We start from the raw sequence: 22,051 nt of genomic DNA on the forward strand, positions 1-22,051 counted from the left end.
CCTGTTCGCTTGCTCGTAAACGATCGTAAATTTTCAGCTGGGAACAGTGTTTTTCTCTCACACCAAACCAGCCAACAGTAAATAATCCACGATACGATATGGCCTCCCGAACAGGCTGATAATGTCCGTGGGGTTGATACCTCATAGTTCTGTGAAAAAAATACAGAATTGCTGATCCTTTAAAATTCCTTTGAAAAACCTACAATCCAAACAGACCCACCGTTGTTATACCCATTATTTCATCGTTTCAAATTGTAAATCGTTTTGTTTCTTGAGATGTATAATTTTTGCTATGCATCTAAATATATATCTAAGTGCATAGAAAAATTATGTATCCAAAAAAAGTCAAAACAACTTATAGATTAAGGCATGCAAGAATTTCATATAAATCACACAGAGAAATTTTTCGTAAACTAATCACATAGAGGAATCAGTTTAATTTCACATAAAAACATAGGAACATGAATTTTTTTCCGTGTTTCAAACAGACCCTTAGAACAGAGGGAGTACTGTTTATGACCATCGGTTATTCGGATATTCGGCTGATGGTTTCTACGGCTGATAAACTAACTGTACTGTGATTGATAAATTCAAACGAACAAGGATGTGAAAAGATGTACGAGATAGATCCTTGATTTGGGTGAACTAGCTACCACCAGCTTTCACCGACCATACGAAACTCCTTACGAAAGTTTCCTTTTTCGATGTCTAGCCATCAGACTCTCTTCTATTTTTTCTTGTCAGATTTTGCGTCACGACCTTTCATAGTGGCAACTAAAAAATATTTGAAAACTGAAAACCAAAAAACAAAAAGTTTTTAACACTCCCGATCAGATATGTAAGTCCATCTGGCTTTGTTCTAAGTTAATCTCTTTAATTTTGACTGTTGATATCTAAAAAAGTTATATAGATTAATAACACAGGTGTGAGATTCATAGTTTTATTAAAAAATTAATTTAAACCCTTTTATTTCAAGATAATATATATTTTGGGTGGATATTGGCATATTGCTGGTAAAAGATAAAATTACTTACTCAACTTAAGACAAATCTAGATATACTTCTATTTCTGATAGTCAGTATAGTGTTTTTTTTTTCCTTGTATAGCCACAAAACTTTTTGGTACAGCCTTGCACATACAAGAAAAGATGGTTGAGGGGATGCAAAAACCTTGGCACTGTTCCAAAAAGAAGCCCACTTCCATCCAAATACAAAAGCGGAAATAACTAAGAAAAATAATCGGCCGTTCAGAACCAATCCAACGGCCGGCACCTCGCTCTTCAAAACCCGTCTCCCAGTTCACCATTCTCCCCCTAATAAATCACACAGGTCTCCGGCGAAGTCTCCTCCCGACCGCGCTCCGCATCTCGTCGACGACGAACGGAAAACCCTCACAAATCCTCTTGATGCGGGGTCTAGCCGCCTCCACGGTGTAGCACCAGTCGGATCGAAGAGCTACAAGCGCTTCGGGTCGGCGCGCGCCTCTCTCTCATGGCGCCGGCGCGAGGGGTCCGATCTGGGGGCTCGGCTGCCGCGGCGGCGCTGGTCTCGGTTCTGCTCGTGGGTTGCCTCGTCGCGGGCGGCCAGGGGGCCGAGATCCGCCGCCAGAAAAACGTGCAGGCTGCGCTACGGGCCAAGTGGGCTGGCACGCCGCTGCTTCTCGAAGCCAGGTGAGTTTGCTTTTGGCTTTGTTCACTGGTAGTCTGGGCCACTATGCTTGATAGTGGCATGCCAATCTGACTTCACATTTTTTTTGGGTTTAGTAAGTTTACTAGTCACTAGGGATTAGCATTGAGTGAGTTGAATAGCTGATGGCAGTGGAATTCACAGCTGCTCGGTTCCTTGATTTCTGGACTATGTGACACTTATGGGTGGTGATTGACGGGCGCCAATAACAGACTCATGGTTTAGTAGAAAACCTTCCCTGGGGTCAGCTTCAGTGATCCTTTCAGAACTGAATCATACTAGATTACAACATTGGTGGTTTATTTTTTATATCAAAGGCTTCCACCCGGCTTTATTAGAAAGCTTAACGAAGGCCACATTGGTGGTTTATGTGATCTATTTTATTTTATTTTCAGTGCTGTAAAACTATTAAATCCTACAGACTGGTAGACATTACATGTGTGTTGTGAGAGTATTTCTTAAGCATAGTAGTAGAAGCAATAAGAAAGGCGGGCTTGGTGCAAGCGGTAGAGTCTTACCGCCTGTGATCGGAAGGTCCCGGGTTCGAGTCGCGGTCTTCTCGCATTGCACAGGCGAGGGTAAGGCTTGCCACTGACACCCTTCCCCAGACCCCGCACAGAGCGGGAGCTCTCTGCACTGGGTACACCAAGTAGTAGAAACAATAATCACCACTACGATTCATATAGGTAACAGGGTATATTCAGATGCTTTGTTTAAATCTTGAAAGATGATTTAAACCTGGACGAAATTAAGATTGTTTATTTAATATAAAATTTTGGCAGCCATAACTCATTCATATTTAATAAGTATTCTGTAGTCAAATTATGCTATCCAGCCTTGCAGCCTATCTGACATTGAGTTGAGATACTCGGTCAGATCCTAGATATTGGAGTACCCCGTTTGCACTGATGTATGCAACAGATTCTATTTTATGCTCTGGAGAACAGTGGATTGGCCCAAAACTCTACAAAATATTCACATTTATATAATCTAAATATAACTAACGATGGCATATGCTTTTTTAATTATTTTTACAATGGAGAAACCAAATAAGGAAGGCAGTTGACTCTTGTATGCTTCTGATTTTGCTTTGCGGGCTGGAGGAAACATAAAAGTAGTGTAGTACTTGTTAATTGACATTTTCAGCATTGGTGTTGGTCGGTCGACTTTACTTGTTATGTTCCAAGCGACACCTAATGAGCCTTTTGTTTACTACGTTTGTTAGTGAATTGCTTTCGAAAGAATGGAAGGATCTATTTTGGGATTTTATTGACCACTGGAAGGAACTGGAGAAAGGCTCTGAATGTTTAACGGCAAAATGCTGTACCCAGAAGATTGTTGAGGATGCCCGCACACTACTCAATGAACCACTCTCTTCAATTTTTGAGTTTTCTCTTACCCTTCGATCAGCATCGCCAAGATTAGTGCTGTACAGGCAACTTGCAAAGGAGTCATTATCTTCATTTCCTATTGATGATTCACCAGAGCAAATTTCTGGTCAATGCACTGGAAAAACTTTTGATGGGGCTGTGGATCCAAGCTCTTCTGGAGGAACTTGCTGCTGGGTAGACACCGGGAATGTTCTATTGTTCAGTTCAGCCGATCTACATGAATGGCTTGGGGGATTGGGCAAGCTGTAAGTGCCTTCCCTTTTTCTTAAAACTTCCCCTTTTCTCAAGCTGTAAGATGACAACTCAGAAGATTTGTTGAACAGAGCTATGGATTCCACTGAACAGCCTGAACTCTTTGACTTTGACCATATATATCCTCGCACAAATATTACTGCTCCGGTTGCTATGTTTTATGGGGCTGTTGGGACAAAATGCTTCAAAGAGATGCATGTTCAACTAGCAGAAGCATCAAAGCAGGTAACATACACTTGCCGGTTTTGTGGTGTACTTCAGGGCATATGAGATCATAACTTCGTGAGGAAATAATAAACACAAGAAAAATTGAGCCATTTGGTCTAGTACAAGGTCATTGTTTGTTTGTGAACTATCCTTTAACATATAATGGTATAGAGGTGTTTCTACCATTTCTTCAACGTGCAAACACTGATAGCCTATGCCTCGTTAGATTTCACCTTTCACACATGGCAAGGGAACTTAATTAATTTGTCACATTAGCAGTAATTGATGCGAAGATTTTATTGTTTATACTTCTATTAATTATGCCATACCCTTATGACAGTGTGGTATCTTGTTTTTGCTTAAGATCTTTTCTCTTTCTACATGTATTGACCAGAAGGAAACATATATGGGTTTATGAACAATCATGATAATCTGTTGAGGGCCCAACACTTTTTTTTTAACGTAATGGCAGGAGCTCTGCCTTTCAATTAAGAAGGGTAAAGAGGTTTATGCACAGAGCAAGAGGGGCATTGCCCCCAATAGGATTACACGATGCCTCCTGCAATATTGCCCCCTCCCCAAGCTAAAGCCCTCTTTCTTTGCTCGATATCCTCTTTTACCCTTAATGCCACTTGCATTGCCGACTCGTGGGCGTTGTTAAAAATTCTCCTGTTCCTTTCCTTCCATATGTTCCATAGCGTGTAGATGACCATCCCATTTTTCTTCAGGTTGCCATTTCTAATAGTGATACTGTTTGATCTCCAAAGTCAATCATGAATATCTCTCCTAGATTTTGCGTGCAAATTTTATTTGGCTATTTGCTATGAGTATCTACTGTGTGTTTCCTTTGGTCCCACTTCATGTTTTGCTTGCCTAATTTTACTTTATGTGCTGTTCATAGGGAAAAGTCAGGTATGCTCTGCGTCCTGTCCTACCATCTGGATGTGGGACTACATCCACCTTTTGTGGTTCAGTTGGTGCTGTAGATGTAGTCACCTTGAGTGGTTATGGGGTGGAGCTTGCCCTAAAAAACATGGAATACAAAGCTATGGATGACACTGCTATAAAGAAGGGTAATTCCTCTAGCTGTTTTCTTTGCACCAGACAGCACATTGGTTTCTGCTTAGTTCTTTCTGAAAATGAAAAATCAATATGGAATTAACAAGTAAATATATATTGCGTGGAAATGCAGCAAGCAGAAAGGGAAAAACCCCTACAGCCTACTCCTTTCTGTGAAATAGTTTATTTAAGTAGAAAAGATTATTTCTCTGGCTGATGATTAAGCCCTGTTATTTCTTTCCTTTCCAGGTGTTCCTCTAGAAGATCCTAAGACAGAGGACCTCAGTCAAGAAGTCAGAGGGTTTATATTTTCCAAGATTTTGGTTCGTTCAATTCAGAGATTTCTATGTTCTATTGAGTCCTGGAACACAAGCTCTGTGATGCATAAATAAAGAAGTGTTAATATTATTTCTATGTTCTATTGATTTCTAGGAACGCAAGCCAGAGCTAAATGCTGAGATTATGGCCTTCAGAGATTATCTATTGTCCTCGACAGTGTCTGATACACTTGAAGTCTGGGAACTCAAAGGTATTGTTGCCTACTTTCCATACATCTATAGGTGTTCCTCAGATTTATATCATATTTTGTTTTGTCCAACAGCAATGCATCATTTTTTGTATGGGAAAACTGTGAGTGCATTTTTGTATTATTGAAGCACCTTTTTCATTTATGGTATGCTCCACACCACAGATCTGGGTCATCAGACAGCACAGCGGATCGTTCAAGCATCCGACCCTTTACAGTCAATGCAGGAAATCAATCAAAATTTCCCAAGTATAGTTTCTTCTCTATCACGAATGAAGGTACAGTTACATCTTTCTCACTTTAAAACATGCCTTTGTTTCTCTACTTTATTTCCAATGCATTCATCCAAATTATGAAGTGGATTCGGCTGTTACTTACAACAATATCATGCTCGTACAGCTTGACAATTCCATCAAAGATGAAATTATTGCAAATCAGCGGATGGTTCCACCTGGCAAGTCATTGATGGCTTTGAATGGTGCTTTGATCAATATTGAGGATCTTGATCTTTACCTGTATGTTCTACCTTACTTCCTGGATAGTGTTGTTTCTTATTTTTACTCTTTGTTTTACCTTTGCTTAGCAAGAGCACCTTAGCTATTTACTTCTTGCCTTGGGCATACCAAAATAGACTCAAGTCAGTGCACCCTTAAACACCTGGCTAGTGATTCCACGCTGCTTTCCGTTAGAGGCTATGCGGCCACTAATGAATTATCACAATTCTGACGATTCCAGTCTTATAATGTAAGAAGAATATTGGACAATAATATTATATTGTCTCTTTTAAAGGGAAATGCCACATACCCAAACCTCCACCCACAAGTTCACAGCCAAACCAAATGGAAATAACATACACCCAACCAGCTGATTACTCAGAACTGTTGTTGAGAAACTATGGAACAAAAATTCCTTATAATTTTCTCCAAATTTCTGTTAACTCATTCAAGAGGATTTGTTGATTTTGTTAGTAAAGTATGTATGATAGCTCTTGTCAATTTGTTCACCTTTTCTCTCCACCAGCTTTTCACATTTCTTTAGCTCTGTACCCTTTGCTCATTGTCAAGGTACTCTTCACCATCGTCTTTGTCTATATCTCTCGAACATTCAGCAGAGCTGTGTATTATTATATAAGAAGAAAAAGGGGTAAGAGCCCTTACAACACACACACCTACCCACACCCACTCAAGAAAACCTTACAATTTTACTTTTTCCTAGAAAGACAACAACCTCTACCACACAAACACCTAGAACTGGAAGGAGAGAAATAGGAGAATCTTCGAAAACACGTTCAAGCCGGCGGAGCAGGTCGCCTCCTTGACCAAAGAGGACATAGTGCAAAGACAAAGGGCTATGAATTTTTCTGTGCTGCTGCTTTCTCTTTTTGGTCCTATGACCAGTGTGTTTGGCACCTAGGGTGCCGTTGTACATAAACCTCTTTTTTCCTACTTAATTGAGCGGCAGAGCTCCTGCCTTTTCCTTCAAAAAAAAAACACACCTAGGACTCCATCTTATTGGCCACGAGGTAAGAAATACCCCAGGCCCTGGCCAGATCCCAAAGATGCATTTCCTTCTTAGCGAGCAGGATTGCTCTAGCTAAGTTGAGCGATGCTCCATCGAAAACACAGCGGTTCCTCTGGTTCCAAATGGACCAAGCCCCTAAGTCCCTTTCTGGCCATACCATCTACCTCATTGCTTATCCTTGCCTGCCAATCATCAAAGGAGATTTCTCCCACCTGTGGTGCTAGATCATGCAGTCCAACCGAGAGGAGGAAAGTGAACCATAATTGCCTTGCAAAGACGTAAGAAAGCAGCAGGTGCCGAACCCCCTTCCACCGTCCTTGTACCTCTGTCCTGATAAGATATTCTACCAGGCACACAGTTTCTGTATTTGCTGATATGTTGTGTTTTCATCTTCTTTTGAGTTTTGAGACTTCAGTGGCTGATTCACTAAAAATGAACATAAATTTTACTGTACAATCATGTGATAACTAAAGTAGACATTTTGTTATGGTTTATTCGACAGGTTAATGGATATGGTCCATGGAGAATTATCCCTTGCTGATCAGTTCGTCCGGTTAAAGGTGAAGTTCAAGAAATATGTTTGGAGGACCATTTTTGTCTCACTCCAGCTTCTTTTTTAATGCATCAATGCTTCTTCCAGAGCTCTATGTTCTGATGCTACTATTTAGCTTACATGTTTAAAACTTTAATAATATGCCTTTTGTCATCTTATAGCTTTTTTGCCATATGAACTCTGCCTTGGTGCCTTTAAATATTAATAGGACTAAGTACATTTTATTTGTAAAAGGCTAAACAGCATTTCTGTTCTGTAGTTAGGATTTGAAATGTTTATTTGTCCTTTTCCAAATGGTGCCATTGGCTATCATATTTGTTTTTAATGATAAAAAACACAGAAGTGCAGGATCAAGTCCTGTAAAAATAACAATAAACTCTCTTAAGTCAAATCATATTGATATACAACATGCATGGTTTTGGTAAAAAATTGCATGTAGCATATTTTGTCATCTGAGCATGAGATTGCATTGCTCCTGATTTTTCTGAAATTTTATCATTCTTTCTAGTATTTGATATGTATTTCACTTTCTTGCTGTGAGTTATTTTCTAAATGATGTCTAATGTTTACAAGTTGCCTCAAAGTGCTGCCCACAAGATCCTGTCAGCTCCTCCACCAGCAGAATCTAATTCTTTCCGTGTGGACTTCCGGTCTTCTCATGTGCATTACCTTAATAACTTGGAGGAAGATGACATGTATAGAAGATGGAGAAGCAACATCCAGGAGGTTTTGTTCTCAATTTCTTGGTGTCATTCAGCGGAAATTATCATTTGAATTTTGCTTTGCTTTGCCAAGAAAATAAGGAATTGCAATATATGTTGCCTTTAGGCCCGTATCGAATTAAGTATTATATCTTCACCTTTCTATTAACAAGAAGTGTAAATTGATTTCTCTGTATATTTGTTCTTGATAGGCTTGCATATATAAATTTGACTTGTATTATTGATATGATATTGTTTCACTCTAATATCAGTTCTTTTAGTTTGCATGGTCATATACTCAATCTACTTGGCTACTGGTTTTTCTTTTTCTGTATTCCCTGGTCATGTTGTATCACACAACTACAACCAGTTTTACCTTGTGTAATTTCAATGATGGTCTCCCCCCCCTTTTCCTTTGTAGCTCTTGATGCCGGTCTTCCCTGGTCAGATGCGGTACATCCGTAAAAATCTATTCCACTCTGTTTATGTGCTTGATCCTGCTTCAGCCTGCGGTGCAGAGGCTAGTCTCTTGCTTACAGTTTTTAAGTTCCAGCTCTTTGTTTGCCTGCACTACTACTGTTTACTGACATCCAGTATCTATTTCGGTTTTCTCTTAAAACTATACAGACCATTGACATGATCCTATCTCTATATCAAGATGGTGTCCCTATAAGGTTTGGTATCATAATGTATTCTTCAAGATTCATCAATGTCATTGAAGAAAGTGATGGCACTCTTACAAATAATGGAGAAGACACTTCCATTTTGGTAATCATTTCTAATATTTTTTACTGCAATTTCTTGAGTTCTTTGCTTTGATAAATGAAACAGGTAACTTGCTCTATATTATATCATATAAAACCACCTTATGTTGCGGTTGATTGTTTACCTTCTTTCCGTGCCTACTAATGTGTTTTAGGTATATGAAATAATGATCAGAGTGTACATCCACATTTCCTCCATGTCATCATCAAGATGTCCGTTTTTATTTTTTAGGAATCATGCCCTCTAACATACTAGGTTTTATTGTACGAAATTGGACCAACATAAAATCGATTAGATACTTTTGTGTTATTATAAAGATACTTATGTGCTATCTTTGCTAACTTTTCCTCTATATGTCCAGATAACAAGGCTTTTCTTGTACATCAAAGAAACATACTCAACACAGTTGGCATTCCAATTTCTCAGCAATGTGAGTGAACCAAGTTTCCAGTTATAATTGAGATAAAGAGCCAGTCCTTAAAGATAATTTCTAGCTGCTGATAAGATTTTGCGTGGTTGGTTATTTTGATTGTTTCTGTGCTCAATAGTTCTGTATTCTATATGAATTTGTTGCCTGTAAAATTGATTTTTACATAGAAGTAAGCTTGGTTTTAGCATAAGATTCTTATCTTTGCGGTAGTATTTTTCCCTTCTGAATATTAAATGACATGTGTGAGGCATTCAGTTTTACCCTGAATAGAAGGACTAAACAAGTTACTGCATATTCACTCATCTCTTTCAGCTTAACTGACGGGTCAAAAAAATGTTCTCATGTACATGAGGTGCCAGCATGCACTGCTGATGAACTGGCACCTTTCTCATTTATTTTTCACTGAAAAATGAAAATAAAAAAAAACTTGATAGTTGTTCCATAAATGCTGCCATGATTGTTTGGCAGCTTGGGACTATTTTTTGCCCAAATTATTGGCAATTCACCATTTTTAGCTGAACTTTCCTAGCTAACCCTTAATATGCCTAATCACGCCCTATTTTATTTCCTTGATTTATTTGTTTTGAAATATTATTGGTGGATATTTTGTTGATCTATGAATCCAACTAAACAGCTAATTAACTAGCTATGTGTTTGTTGGTTGAGAGTACCAGGTTAGTTTAGAAATTTGGCAAAAATACAGATCTGTTTGTTTAGCAATTTTGACAATAAATGAAAACTTGTGCTGTAGACTTCAAATTAGAATAGTGTCATTTTGGTCGTGGAACCATGTTATCGTTCTTTCATAATAAAAAAACAATCCAGTTCTTTGCATTATGTTGTTAGCCTTTCGTGCCCGCGCGAGTTTTGGAGAGATTAACTATGCGCCACATTAGTTATTAGTCACTGCCTGTTTTTGTTCTGAAACTTTGTATTATTGCTATCTTCCACAGATACATAAATCAAGGAATGGTGACGATGACTACAATGAAGAGCTTGTGGAATCTCATCAAGTTGAAGGGGCATTTGTTGATTCACTATTGTAAGCATGTTTACTGAACTATACTGCTTGTGTTCCTAAGTATAGGTCACTTTAGCTTTGTTGTAAGTCACTTTTATAACTTTGCAAGGTTTTTAGAAAAATGCACCATCATCTACAACATCAAATTAGTTTCATTAAATTCTCTATGAAATATGTCTTGATAGTGCATTTATGTGAACCTGTAGATGTTAACATATTTTTATAAAAACTTAGTCAAAGTTAGAGAAGTTTGACTTAGGAAAAAGATGAAGTGACCTATAATTCATAACAGAGGAAGCATGTTGTTGGAGATTACTGATCTAGCATGTTATTATTATTTTTTCATTCTTGTTTTCGGCAACATTCAGGTCAAACGCTAAATCTCATCCACAAGATGTGCTGCTGAAGTTGCAAAAAGAGAACGTGTACAAGCAGGAAGCTGAAGAAAGTTCTCGTTTTGTTCACAAGCTTGGGTTGTATAAACTCCAATGTTGTCTATTGATGAATGGATTCGTCCATGAAGCAAGTGAGGTATAATTACTTATCCAAATTCAAGTTTAATAAATCAATGAGGTAGAATTACTCATCCAAATTCAAGTTTAAAAAATCAAGAAGCATCAGGCTTATGAATGTTTAAATTTAAAATAGCAACTGATTGGTTTTCTTGGTATCAATAAGGAAAGTACATAAGATCTTTTGAAGAAATTACTGATATGTGCCATTTTTTTTCTATCATTTATACTCCTCAAAGGAAGCGACCATGAATGCTATGAATGATGAGCTTCCTAGGATTCAAGAACAAGTTTATTATGGGCATATCCAGTCCCATACAGATGTTTTAGAGAAGTTTTTGTCAGAAAATAGCTACAAGCGGTACAACCCATCAGTAAGTACAAACATTTCTCAAAAGTGCAGTCCACTTATTTTCACTCCAATAATGATGTTATTTTCCTTCAGATTACTGGCAAGAGTGCAGAGAAGAAATTTGTTTCGCTCTTTGCATCGTATCATCAGGACAGCTCTGTATTTAATGACATGAAGTACTTACAGTCTCCTGGAAGTATGCTTCTTATAACTCTTTTTGTATTATGTCATCCGTCGTAAAAATTATTGCTGTTCACATATAGCTGTTAAATTTGTCTGCAGCTACAGATGATGCAAAACCTGTTACTCATCTACTTGCTATTGATCTTTCATCAAAAGTTGGAACAAAATTGCTTTCTGAGGCCATACGTTATCTGGTAGATGCAGCAGATGTCTTCCGTACCTATTTAATGTGCTATTCATGATGTTTCTGTTGACATTGTCTTGCTTTTTGCCATACAGATGGACGGATCTGATAGAGCTCGTGTTGGTCTGCTACTTTATGTCCGCACTGGTGGTTCATCACCTATTTTACTTCTGAAAGATATCTTCGATAGAACTATTTCTTCTTTCAGGTTTGATCCTCGTACACTTGCCCCCCAGGGGAAAGGCTGCACTTTACAGACAATTGTTTATGTTCTTAAGTCTTAACATTTCATACTTAGTTTTTATAATCTAATCTAGTAGTTTTCTTGTGATAGCTATAAAGAAAAGGTATTGGTCTTCCTGCATGGGCTCTTGAAATTTTATGAAGCCCAACCTTTGCCTGCCTCATCCGTTGCTGACGATTGGACTAGAAATATGATGGAAAAGGTCTATACCTTAGCTGCTGAAACTGCTTTGCCTGTTGATGACTACAAAGCATGGTTCAAAAGTTTCTCTGCTGATACAGTTCTCAAAGGGATCGATAAGGTCTGTAGTTCTGTGTTTGAGTTTTCCCTCTCTTTGCAAGTTCTCTCTTAAGTAAGCGTAACTATGTGAATTCATATATTAGCTGTATTAACCAAATTAATATTGCCATTACGGAAGACCAACTTGTTCTCACTCACCAGACAGTTTGCCTAATGTTTCAGCTTTTTTTCCTAGTGTTTTCCTAATTTTCCCTCGGTTTCTTGTCATTTTTTCTCAGAACTGTAACATTTGTTTCTTTATTCGTGCAGTTATCTGACTTCTTATTTGGGCATCTGGGGCTTGTGTTTGGTAGTAATGCTGTGATCACCAATGGACGGGTAAGCTTTATGGTTCTTGTCTAAATCAGCTTAATGGCCCATAATTCATGGTGACTAGCAATATGCCATTATTTATTATTAGTATTGCTAGTAATGCTGTGATCACCAATGGACGGGTAAGCTTTATGGTTCTTGTCTAAATCAGCTTAATGGCTCATAATTCTTGGTGCAGTTCAGTTCTCGTGTCTTCGTGGGAAAAAAAAAAAGAAAAAAAAAGTCTTGGTTCAGTCTACTAGTGATACATATTTGATTATCTTGACTTTTGTGCTCAAGATAATAATTAATTTAGTCACAAGGTTCATATTAACTGATTTCTAAAGCAGCTCATGAAGTTAGGTACTTACGTTATGTCATAACTTTCAGGTTTTTATTATGAATGAAGGAGAATCATTTCTAGCCAATGACTTAGGTCTCCTTGAGTCTATCGAGTATGATTTGAGAACAAAATACATATTTGAAATAACTGAAGAGGTTGAGTTTGCTGGTGTTGACCCTGATGACCTGACAAGGTAAGTATCAGGCATGCTATGGTCCATTGCCTTGTAAACCTTTAATAGCTGCATGCATGGACTAGTCTGATTTGGTGTATTTTTAAATAGTATCAGTTCTACATACCTGACTTTACTACACTCTCTGTTCCTCTGTAGTCAACCATTTGGTATGGATACCTCACAAGTTTCTGGATTTTTTTCGCCATTTTTGCTTTCTTCATTTTTTTTATCTTTTATAGGTGACAGTTAAATACGGTCCCTATATTTGCTATACAGAAATAATTTGGTCTCGAAGGAACACTTATCTTGAATGATAAGAATAAAATACGATGTCACATCCTTTTGTTTTTGATAAATCCTAATCTATGTACTTCTTTGCAGCCAATTCTACAGCGACATTGCCATGTTGATCTCATCATCGATGTCTGTTCGTGAAAGGACATCTGAAAGAGCCCATTTTGAGGTTTTACATGCAGAACATAGGTATTTCTAGATTTGTTTTCCAAGGAGAAACATGCTGTGCAATATATGTTATTATCAAGGACTGCTATTTGTAACACGGTATCACCATACTAGACCATTGACACATGCTGGTCATACCGGTAACTGGCATATCACTGAGGAAACAACTTTCAGGAGGAACCGAGGAACATACGACCTGGCCGGAAACTAACTGGTTCCCTTAAAACTCTACAGAATTGGACAAGTAGAAGGTCAACAAAATCAGTAAAGAAATTTGGTAGAAACTGAATCATTATAATTTAGAGAAATGGGCCTAATAATATAAAATCGTCCTCAAACATGACTGTGGGTCACGTCCATTTCTAATGGCTGCGGTTCTATTTTAGTATTAGACACTTCTGTATTATTAATGAAATTATTCTAGAAACACCAAATGGTATGTTTTCTGGTCCGTTATTTAATTGGAACATCCCTTGCTTGGTATCATGGCAAGTATTGTTATGCTGTCAGCCTGTCTCGCTTGATTTTGGGACTTTCTTCAACCAAGCAAATGCTGCTATGTATTTTGAAATACTAATGGGAGTGAACTTTGTTGAACTGCATATAGCTTGTTGGACCTTAAGCCTCTTAGGCCACTAAGTAAGAAAAATCGACCAACCTAAGGAGGAACTAGGTGGTATTTTAATAATTAAGAAGAAATGGACACCCAAATTCGCCTTGACAAGGACTTGAACTTGGGTTGTCGCCATGCGCTGGACCAACTGAGCTAGGCTCAGTTCCTATCTACTCCCTCCGTTCCAAATTGTAAGTCGGCTGTCTTTTCTAGATACATAGTAGAAGCTATGTAATCTATGTACCTAGATAAGCTAGAACGACTTACAATTTGGAATAGAGGGAGTATATAAGTAAGAAGCTTTAGACATTGAAACTGATGAGAGTTACAAAATAATCCACAAATTGGGCACAAATGCAGGGCTTTCCTTCTCAACTTAGCTTTAAGTCCCATACACTGAGTTTGTGCTTCAACCTGCATATAGTTTGGACCATTCTTGAATCTTACTTGGTAACTTAGCACTTGCATTGCTTTTGAGGAAAAAAAAACTTACGTTTTGCATTAATTTCTCTGTTATGCAGTGCTATCCAATTGAATAATGCAAATTCAAGTATTCACATTGATGCTGTCATTGATCCACTTAGTCCCATTGGGCAAAAACTTGCCCCACTTCTACACATACTCTGGAAACAGATTCAGCCGAGCATGAGGATTGTACTTAATCCTATTGTATGTAATCTTATTCTTCTTAGTTTATTATTCTACGTCAAGTTAATTCAGATCCTTTCCTACAACATCTGTGTAGTTTGAAGAACTGAATTATTAGTCTGAGGATGAACCAAGTAATCATTATATAGGTGCACATTCTTCCTGCTAGTAGAGGCTATTGAATATTAGGTTGCTTAACTGACTCAGTTGTTATGAAAGCTCAGTAATGCAAAATGCAGTTTGATAGCCTGAACATTTTATGGTTGCACATGCTGTTTCATTACCTGCAACCTTTGCTTTTGACTGAGTAGTGAAGGTGGATGGTATTATTGAATAAGTCAGTAATAGAGCTAAGTTACACATTGGTGTAATATTGCATGCCATGGTTTGCATGTATATGGTATATCTCATTCATCTGTTTGATCTGCATCTTGAGCAAATCATTGTCCTAAGTACAACTTTACCCATCTCATATATTGTAGACGCAGAGGTTTATTTGTTTGAAATCTTGAAAAAAAATACTATTTGTTAAATTTTTTAAGCCATAAAGAATTGTTATGTCTAAGCTTGTGTAGTCATAAATATGACTATATAATCTTTTCTCTATTTGATGTAAGCATTTCTTGATGATTTCAGAGTTCCCTCGCAGATCTTCCTTTAAAAAACTTCTACAGATTTGTTCTTCCATCGATGGTAAGGCTGCATATATCTAATGATCAGTATGGTAACACTAATTACCTGCAGTAATGCTTAACCACTTGATATGTAGGATGATTTTAGCAGTACAGATCATTCTGTACACGGACCTAAAGCTTTCTTTGCAAATATGCCACTGTCAAAAACACTTACAATGAACATAGATGTTCCAGAACCATGGCTTGTTGAACCAGTTATTGCCATGTAAGTTCAAATATCGAGCAATCATCAGAAAATGATTTTTATGCTGCAGTATCATCAGTTTCTTGTGCTTATTTTCCATGTGCAGCCATGATTTAGACAACATTCTTTTAGAGAATCTCGGCGATGTCAGAACTTTGCAGGCAGTATTTGAACTTGAAGCTCTCCTCTTGACAGGTATGGTCGTTTTATAATCATTGTTTGATTCCACTGAATTGCTTAGCAAACAAATGCCATTTCTTCAGGTCATTGCATGGAAAAGGACCGGAACCCTCCCCGTGGTCTGCAGTTTATCCTTGGTACTAAACAAAGACCACACTTGGTAGACACACTTGTCATGGCCAACTTGGGTTACTGGCAGATGAAGGTCTCACCTGGTGTGTGGTACCTACAACTGGCTCCTGGTCGTAGTGCCGATCTGTATGAGCTACCTCCAAAACTCATTGCCATTGATAGCTTGAGAGGCAAACTAATGCACATTGAAGTACAAAAGAAGAAAGGCAAGGAGCACGAGGAGTTGCTAAATGCTGCTGATGACTACCACTTCCAGGAAAAGACGGTCTGTTTTTTGTTTAGTTACTGTCATACCTTTGAAATTCTATGCATCACTTATTTTAAAATATTTTTTTAATGCAGGATAACAAAGGCTGGAATAACAACCTTTTGAAATGGGCTTCTAGTCTTATCAGTGGTGATGCATCATTGAAAAACAAAGCTGATAAAATCACCGTAAGTAATCATATTTTCAGCTATCTAAGTTCCATCTTACTACGCATACTGTAAACAGGGCATATAACAGCGAAACTAGGTATTGTTCCTGAAGTTTGGATCTTTAAAAAAATTCAAGATTTTCTATTCTGGATACTTCCAAAACTCCATGAATTTAATGTACGAGAATTATTCAAGTAGTCTAGCGTAGTTTACCATTGGAACTCCGCAGGGGCGTATCTACACGAGCCTACAAGTACATTGGCAACTTAAAAGGTACAGAATAATTGGTACACAATACAACATACAGAAAACGGATTCTCATTTAGTTTTAGTGAACTGCAATTGCGTTTTTCTTTTGAGAATACAAGAACCTTGAATGCATGGAAAGCTGAACTTTGTTTGAAAGCTCAACTCTTCGCTTGCTTAGAAAACATGGGTGACATATAATTATATCCTTGCTTTACTTGATCTATAAAATAACTATCATAAATATTATTTGTAGGGAAACAATTATTCTATCCGTAGAAGTAACTAAATACGGAGTAGTTCCTTGGACACATGTATAATTTTTTACTTGTTATTATATTCAACGTTTGGTGCATAGAGGAATATCTTACGGGTTTTCTATTTCTTTATTCAGGACCGTAAGGATGCAAGACAAGGGGAGACCATAAATATATTCTCTGTTGCTTCTGGGCATCTGTATGTCTCCATTTCTAGCACGTTTTATCTATTTTCCTTACCTATATATATCATTTTTTGTAGTCATGGCATGTTCTCAGTCACTTGCTATTGCTCACTAATATCTTACATGGTCTAGTTGCTCTCATCATTGAGGAACACATGGTATGATTCAGGTTCTGAATGGAACAGAGCATAGCTCAGGTGGTCGAGGGTGTAGATGTGTATGCCCTAACCACCTGAGGCGAATTTGGGTGCCTAACTGCCTATTTTCTTCTTCTTAATATAAATGCACCTAGATTTCTAGGTTGGTCTAGGTTTTTTCGCCCATACTGAACAGTAACAAAACCCAATTTGCATGAAGTTTAATACTCTAATGTAACCAGAGGCCTAGAGCTTAGTCCTAATTATATCATCTGAAGTTTGCAACATACTATATTCGCTACCCAACGAACATGTCTGAAAAGCAATGAGAACATGTAATTTAGCTGCGAGTTCTTTTGTTGCAGGTATGAGCGTTTCCTCAAAATAATGATTTTGAGTGTTCTAAAAAAGACACAGAGGCCAGTGAAGTTTTGGTTCATTAAGAATTATCTATCTCCACAGTTCAAGGTACATGAACTTACTTTGAGTTGATTAATTAATTAAGAAAGGTTGGACATGTCTATTTTCTAACTATTCTGCTGCCAGGATGTCATACCGCACATGGCTCAGGAATATGGATTCGAGTATGAGCTCATCACATATAAATGGCCAACATGGTTACACAAGCAGAAAGAGAAGCAAAGGATTATATGGGCATATAAGATCTTATTTCTGGACGTCATATTTCCACTTTCACTGAGGAAGGTAACCCCCTGCTGTTCTGATCAGCTTGTGAGCCGTGCAATTTCATCACTCTCTTCTTTAGAACATTAAAGCAATTTGGGCATGTTTATTTCTAATAACTTTTCCCATGATACTTTCTGTATAGGTGATTTTCGTTGATGCTGATCAAATTGTGAGAGCAGACATGGGAGAATTGTATGACATGAACCTGAAGGGTCGCCCGCTTGCATATACTCCATTCTGTGATAACAACAAGGATATGGATGGTTATCGATTTTGGAAGCAAGTTAGTCACTGATCTATAATAAATCATGTTACTGCACACACAGTTGTTCGTGGTAATAATATAAAAGTGGACCATTTTTCTCAAGTTTTTTGCTGACACTTTCTTTTATCCTCTGAAGGGTTTTTGGAAAGATCATCTGCGAGGAAGACCATACCATATCAGGTAGGTGATGTTTTCCGTCCAATTATGCTGTAATTAAACTATTTCTAGTGTTGTTTTAAAACGATGTGCTTGGTGGTATTCCAGTGCGCTTTATGTTGTTGATCTGGCCAAATTTCGGCAAACTGCTTCTGGGGATACTCTTCGTGTCGTCTATGAACAACTCAGCAAGGACCCCAATAGTCTCTCCAATCTTGATCAGGTAAATGACTTGCTAATGCGTCTATTTGACCTTACACAAAATAGATGGATGGGCCTATCATTGCTGGGTGTAAACTGGGTTTTTATTGTTGATAAAATGTAAGACAAGATATGGCTCTTGAATGATTGGATTGATTGTAATGCGTAGACGTCTTGCATTGAGCCTCAAGCGTTATATATAGAGTACAGAAACTTGGGGGGCAACTGGGCAAGGCACCTGGCCGGATACATATGGTAGTACCAGATCACAATATCCTAGTACCTACCAAATATACTCACAAAAAACAAGAGGATGAAAAGAATAAAGATATTATTTTGATCAACTTGATGTCAAATTTAGAAGCAAGGTTGCAACTAAAGTTATGAGTCCAGCGTATTAGCTACTCCCTCCGTCCCAAAATAAGTGTCGCTATGGTATTCGTGCCAGTCAAACTATTAGCAACATTTATATCTCCAAATAAGTTTATTATGAAAATAGATTCAATGATCTATCTAATGATACTAATTATATACTATAAATATTAATGTTTTATTGTATATAATTGGTCAAAGTTAAAAGCGTTTGACTCCTTGGGGAGCGAGAATACACTTATTTAGGGACGGAGGGAGTACTTCCTAATTTTGGGGGCGTGTCAGGATTTTTGCCAAATCCAAAGCAAGTACACAAGTGCGATTTGTTATTTTGGACATGGCTGACATTTCAAGATTCTGTATTTGTGTGTACTGTTTCATGTTATATAATTGTTTCTGTATAAATGGGTGTTGCAATGCTTACTTGGAACACATTAATATTCAGGATCTCCCGAATTACGCCCAACATACCGTGCCTATATTCTCTCTTCCACAAGAATGGCTGTGGTGTGAATCTTGGTGTGGAAATGCCACGAAGGCAAGAGCAAAGACCATTGATTTATGCAACAATCCAATGACAAAGGAGCCAAAGCTTCAGGTAAATTATGTCCCAGTGGGAGTTTCTTATTGTTTTTTGTTTGTATTGATTTGCTAAACTTGTACTGCCTCTTTTCAGGGTGCTAGAAGAATAGTTCCGGAGTGGACTGGTCTTGACAGTGAAGCACGCCAGTTCACTGCACGAATTTTGGGCGATGATGTCGAGTCTCCAGGAGCCACACCTCCACCATCTGAGACACCAAAGGCCGAAGATGAAGGCACTGATCAGGATGTGAACGATGAGCTATGATCGCAAGCTGTTTCCCTGGATCCATCTTACTGACAGAATGTTTGGTGACTCGGCAGTCAGCAGTTCAGGACACAGGCATATAGCTAGTGGAATGCAGAGGGATAGTTTAACGCAGGTACCATGCCATACAAATTTGTCAAAAACACTACACCTGGAATCCTGGCCTACGTTGATTTTGCACCTGAAGTTTTTCGCCATCAGACATGCAACGCAATTCAGGTATTTTGTTTACCCTAATAGTTTCAAGACCTTTAACCCAATCGAATGGTGGGGATGCTGCGTCCAGTATGGCAAACCTTGTCAGAATAGGTTAACAAGTCAGCCTGCTGGGGTAAAGAACTCGTCTGCTCTCTGCTGCATACACATACACTGTAATGGGCAACAATTCACATATTTAAGATCTCCTTGAGACGCTGTAGAATTTATTGGCTGCCAGTCGAAGGCTAACAGCAAGCTGGCAGCTAAAATGCCCGAGAATTTTGTAGTGTATCATCAAATGGGTGTTTGAAACACTCAATAAGACAATAATGCCTGTCGCATGTAATTTGTATCCATCAAAATTTTCTACCTTACAGCAGGCCATTGTGGCAGGGCATCTACTGTTATACTGTGTTAATATCTTGAGAGGCTCAAGCACAGAACTGCAAAGCGCCTCCCCAGTCCCCATTGCTCATCGGCACACGCACGCACATGCTCCCTTAGAATTTTCAGCCCGTTTGACTTGATGCATTGTACAGCATTAGTTAGGTCTTGATTAGTTCCTCCCAAAAGTTTATTTCCTATTCCATAGAATGCTTGGACAAATGTATGGAGTATTAAATATAAACTAAAAAATAACTAATTGCATAGTTTACGACTAATTTGCGAGACGAATCTTTTAAGCCGAATTAATCTATGATTCGATAACATGGTGCTACAGTAACATATGTGCTCATGATAAATTAATTAGGCTTAATAAATTTATCTCGTGGTGTAATTTATTTTTTTATTAATATCCGAATACCCTATATAACATCCTCATGTGACCCGATACGACAAGTACTGGATTTAAACATGCCTTATTAGAACGGAGGGCACGTTTTATTTTTATTCGAGCGAGCACGGTGGAGCTTTGCCGCAGTCACAAATATGCTTTCGTCGGAAGCTTAACCACAGGCATTTCTGCGTACGAGAATATGGGATTGGGATTGACTGCAGTGAGGAGTTCGGTTCATCACGGGACCTGTGCTCTTCGTTCCACTGTTTGCACGTTTGCCAACCTCATGCCACAGTGGCGCACAACGCCATCCAATGCCAGTACGGCTACTGCATACGGCGCCAACGTACTAGTAGCGTACAAGCATGGGCCTAGTTTCCTTTAGCTCGCTGACCTCAGGACGCGTCGACTCGCGGCAACCGTGCTACTTCTCGTCAAAAGGTCCGTTCGCGTGACTTTAAACTCGACTCGATCTGTTTTTTTATCTAGAATGGTATTTTTCTCGAATAAATTCATTTAAATTCATCTAAATTCTTCTAAAATTTCTCTAAACGAACAGGAAAAAAAAAAGAGAGCACCGCGGCCAAGGATCCAGCAGCTAACACGCTACTATTACACTAAGACCTTATTTAAATCAGTGTAAAGTTTTGGGTATCATATTATGTGTTATGTAAGGGTGTTGTATGGGGTGTTCGAATATTAATAAAAAAATAAATTACAGAATCTATCAGTAATTCGCGAGGCGAATTTATTAAGTCTAATTAATCCGTCATTAGCACATGTGTTACTGTAGCACCATATTGTCAAATCATGAACTAATTAGGCTTAAAAAATTCATCTCGCAAATTAGTCACAAATTGTGCAATTAGTTATTTTTTAGTCTATATTTAATATTTTACGCATGTGCTCAAATATTCTATGATATAAGGAGTAAATTTTAGAGAAAAAAAGTAAACAAGACCTACCTAGCGCTAGCATCTTTGCCCCCACTGTGCAGCAAACTCCATGGAGATGTTGGCGTACATTCCAGTCTAGTTTGGAGCATCGGCAGTGGCGATGATCTCTAGACGTCGTCGTCGCAAGATCCGTGATCGCCGGTGGTCGACGTACAGCAGTAGCAGCCATGGCCCTTTCCCCAGCTTTCCTTCGTTCCCTCCCCTCGGCTCAGCTCCGAAATTCCATCTCGCATGCCACCTTGCATTGTACTGTACGTACCATGGTTTACCTAGGTTCACGCTACGAGTTTCACCCTGTTCGTTTGATCGTATCAATCATCATACAGTGTTTTTCTCTCACAACAAAACAACATTAGACCACTTATAAACCACAGAAACAATCCAGCGCTTTTGTTTTCACTGTGAGAAGCTAGGGCTCATGCGTGGTCTGTCTCACTCTCCCACGCTCATTCGTGGCTTCAGAGGTTCAGAATAACTGGATTACTGACTGGATCAAGTAGTACGTACAAGCATGTTTTCAGCCTGTTCGTCTTTTCCTGATCTCAAACTTAACAACTCGTAGGAGGACATCAAACGACGATGCATTCTCTGCTACGGCCGTTCTGCTCTGAAAGGGGCAGCTGCTTACTCTGAACTTTAGCAAATGATCACTGAAAAGTCAGATGCTCGTCCTGTGGCACTAATCAGCGAACGAACGTTCACTGAATTAGAATTTAGCAATTAGAAGAAAATATTTCTAC

General features: G+C 38.4%; 1 protein-coding gene across 1 annotated transcript; it reads left to right on the forward strand.

Moving 5' to 3' along the window:
- Positions 1 to 1,327: 1,327 nt before the first annotated feature.
- On the forward strand, positions 1,328 to 20,003 carry LOC136467999 (UDP-glucose:glycoprotein glucosyltransferase-like). Its single transcript, XM_066466853.1, has 37 exons — positions 1,328 to 1,669; positions 2,911 to 3,321; positions 3,400 to 3,553; positions 4,437 to 4,608; positions 4,844 to 4,917; positions 5,027 to 5,123; positions 5,286 to 5,398; positions 5,520 to 5,635; positions 7,144 to 7,201; positions 7,768 to 7,920; positions 8,317 to 8,415; positions 8,523 to 8,663; positions 9,022 to 9,090; positions 10,044 to 10,132; positions 10,480 to 10,642; positions 10,863 to 10,997; positions 11,069 to 11,171; positions 11,258 to 11,352; positions 11,438 to 11,550; positions 11,677 to 11,887; positions 12,136 to 12,204; positions 12,568 to 12,713; positions 13,077 to 13,178; positions 14,292 to 14,439; positions 15,055 to 15,111; positions 15,188 to 15,318; positions 15,404 to 15,492; positions 15,561 to 15,874; positions 15,952 to 16,044; positions 16,667 to 16,728; positions 17,217 to 17,319; positions 17,398 to 17,556; positions 17,681 to 17,821; positions 17,940 to 17,983; positions 18,068 to 18,182; positions 18,978 to 19,130; positions 19,209 to 20,003. The coding sequence occupies exons 1-37, from the start codon at positions 1,491 to 1,493 to the stop codon at positions 19,377 to 19,379; spliced, it is 4,842 nt and encodes a 1,613-aa protein (XP_066322950.1). The 5' UTR covers positions 1,328 to 1,490; the 3' UTR covers positions 19,380 to 20,003.
- Positions 20,004 to 22,051: the final 2,048 nt, after the last annotated feature.

This window comes from Miscanthus floridulus, chromosome 7 (assembly GCF_019320115.1).
Source record: "Miscanthus floridulus cultivar M001 chromosome 7, ASM1932011v1, whole genome shotgun sequence".
NCBI lineage: Eukaryota > Viridiplantae > Streptophyta > Magnoliopsida > Poales > Poaceae > Miscanthus > Miscanthus floridulus.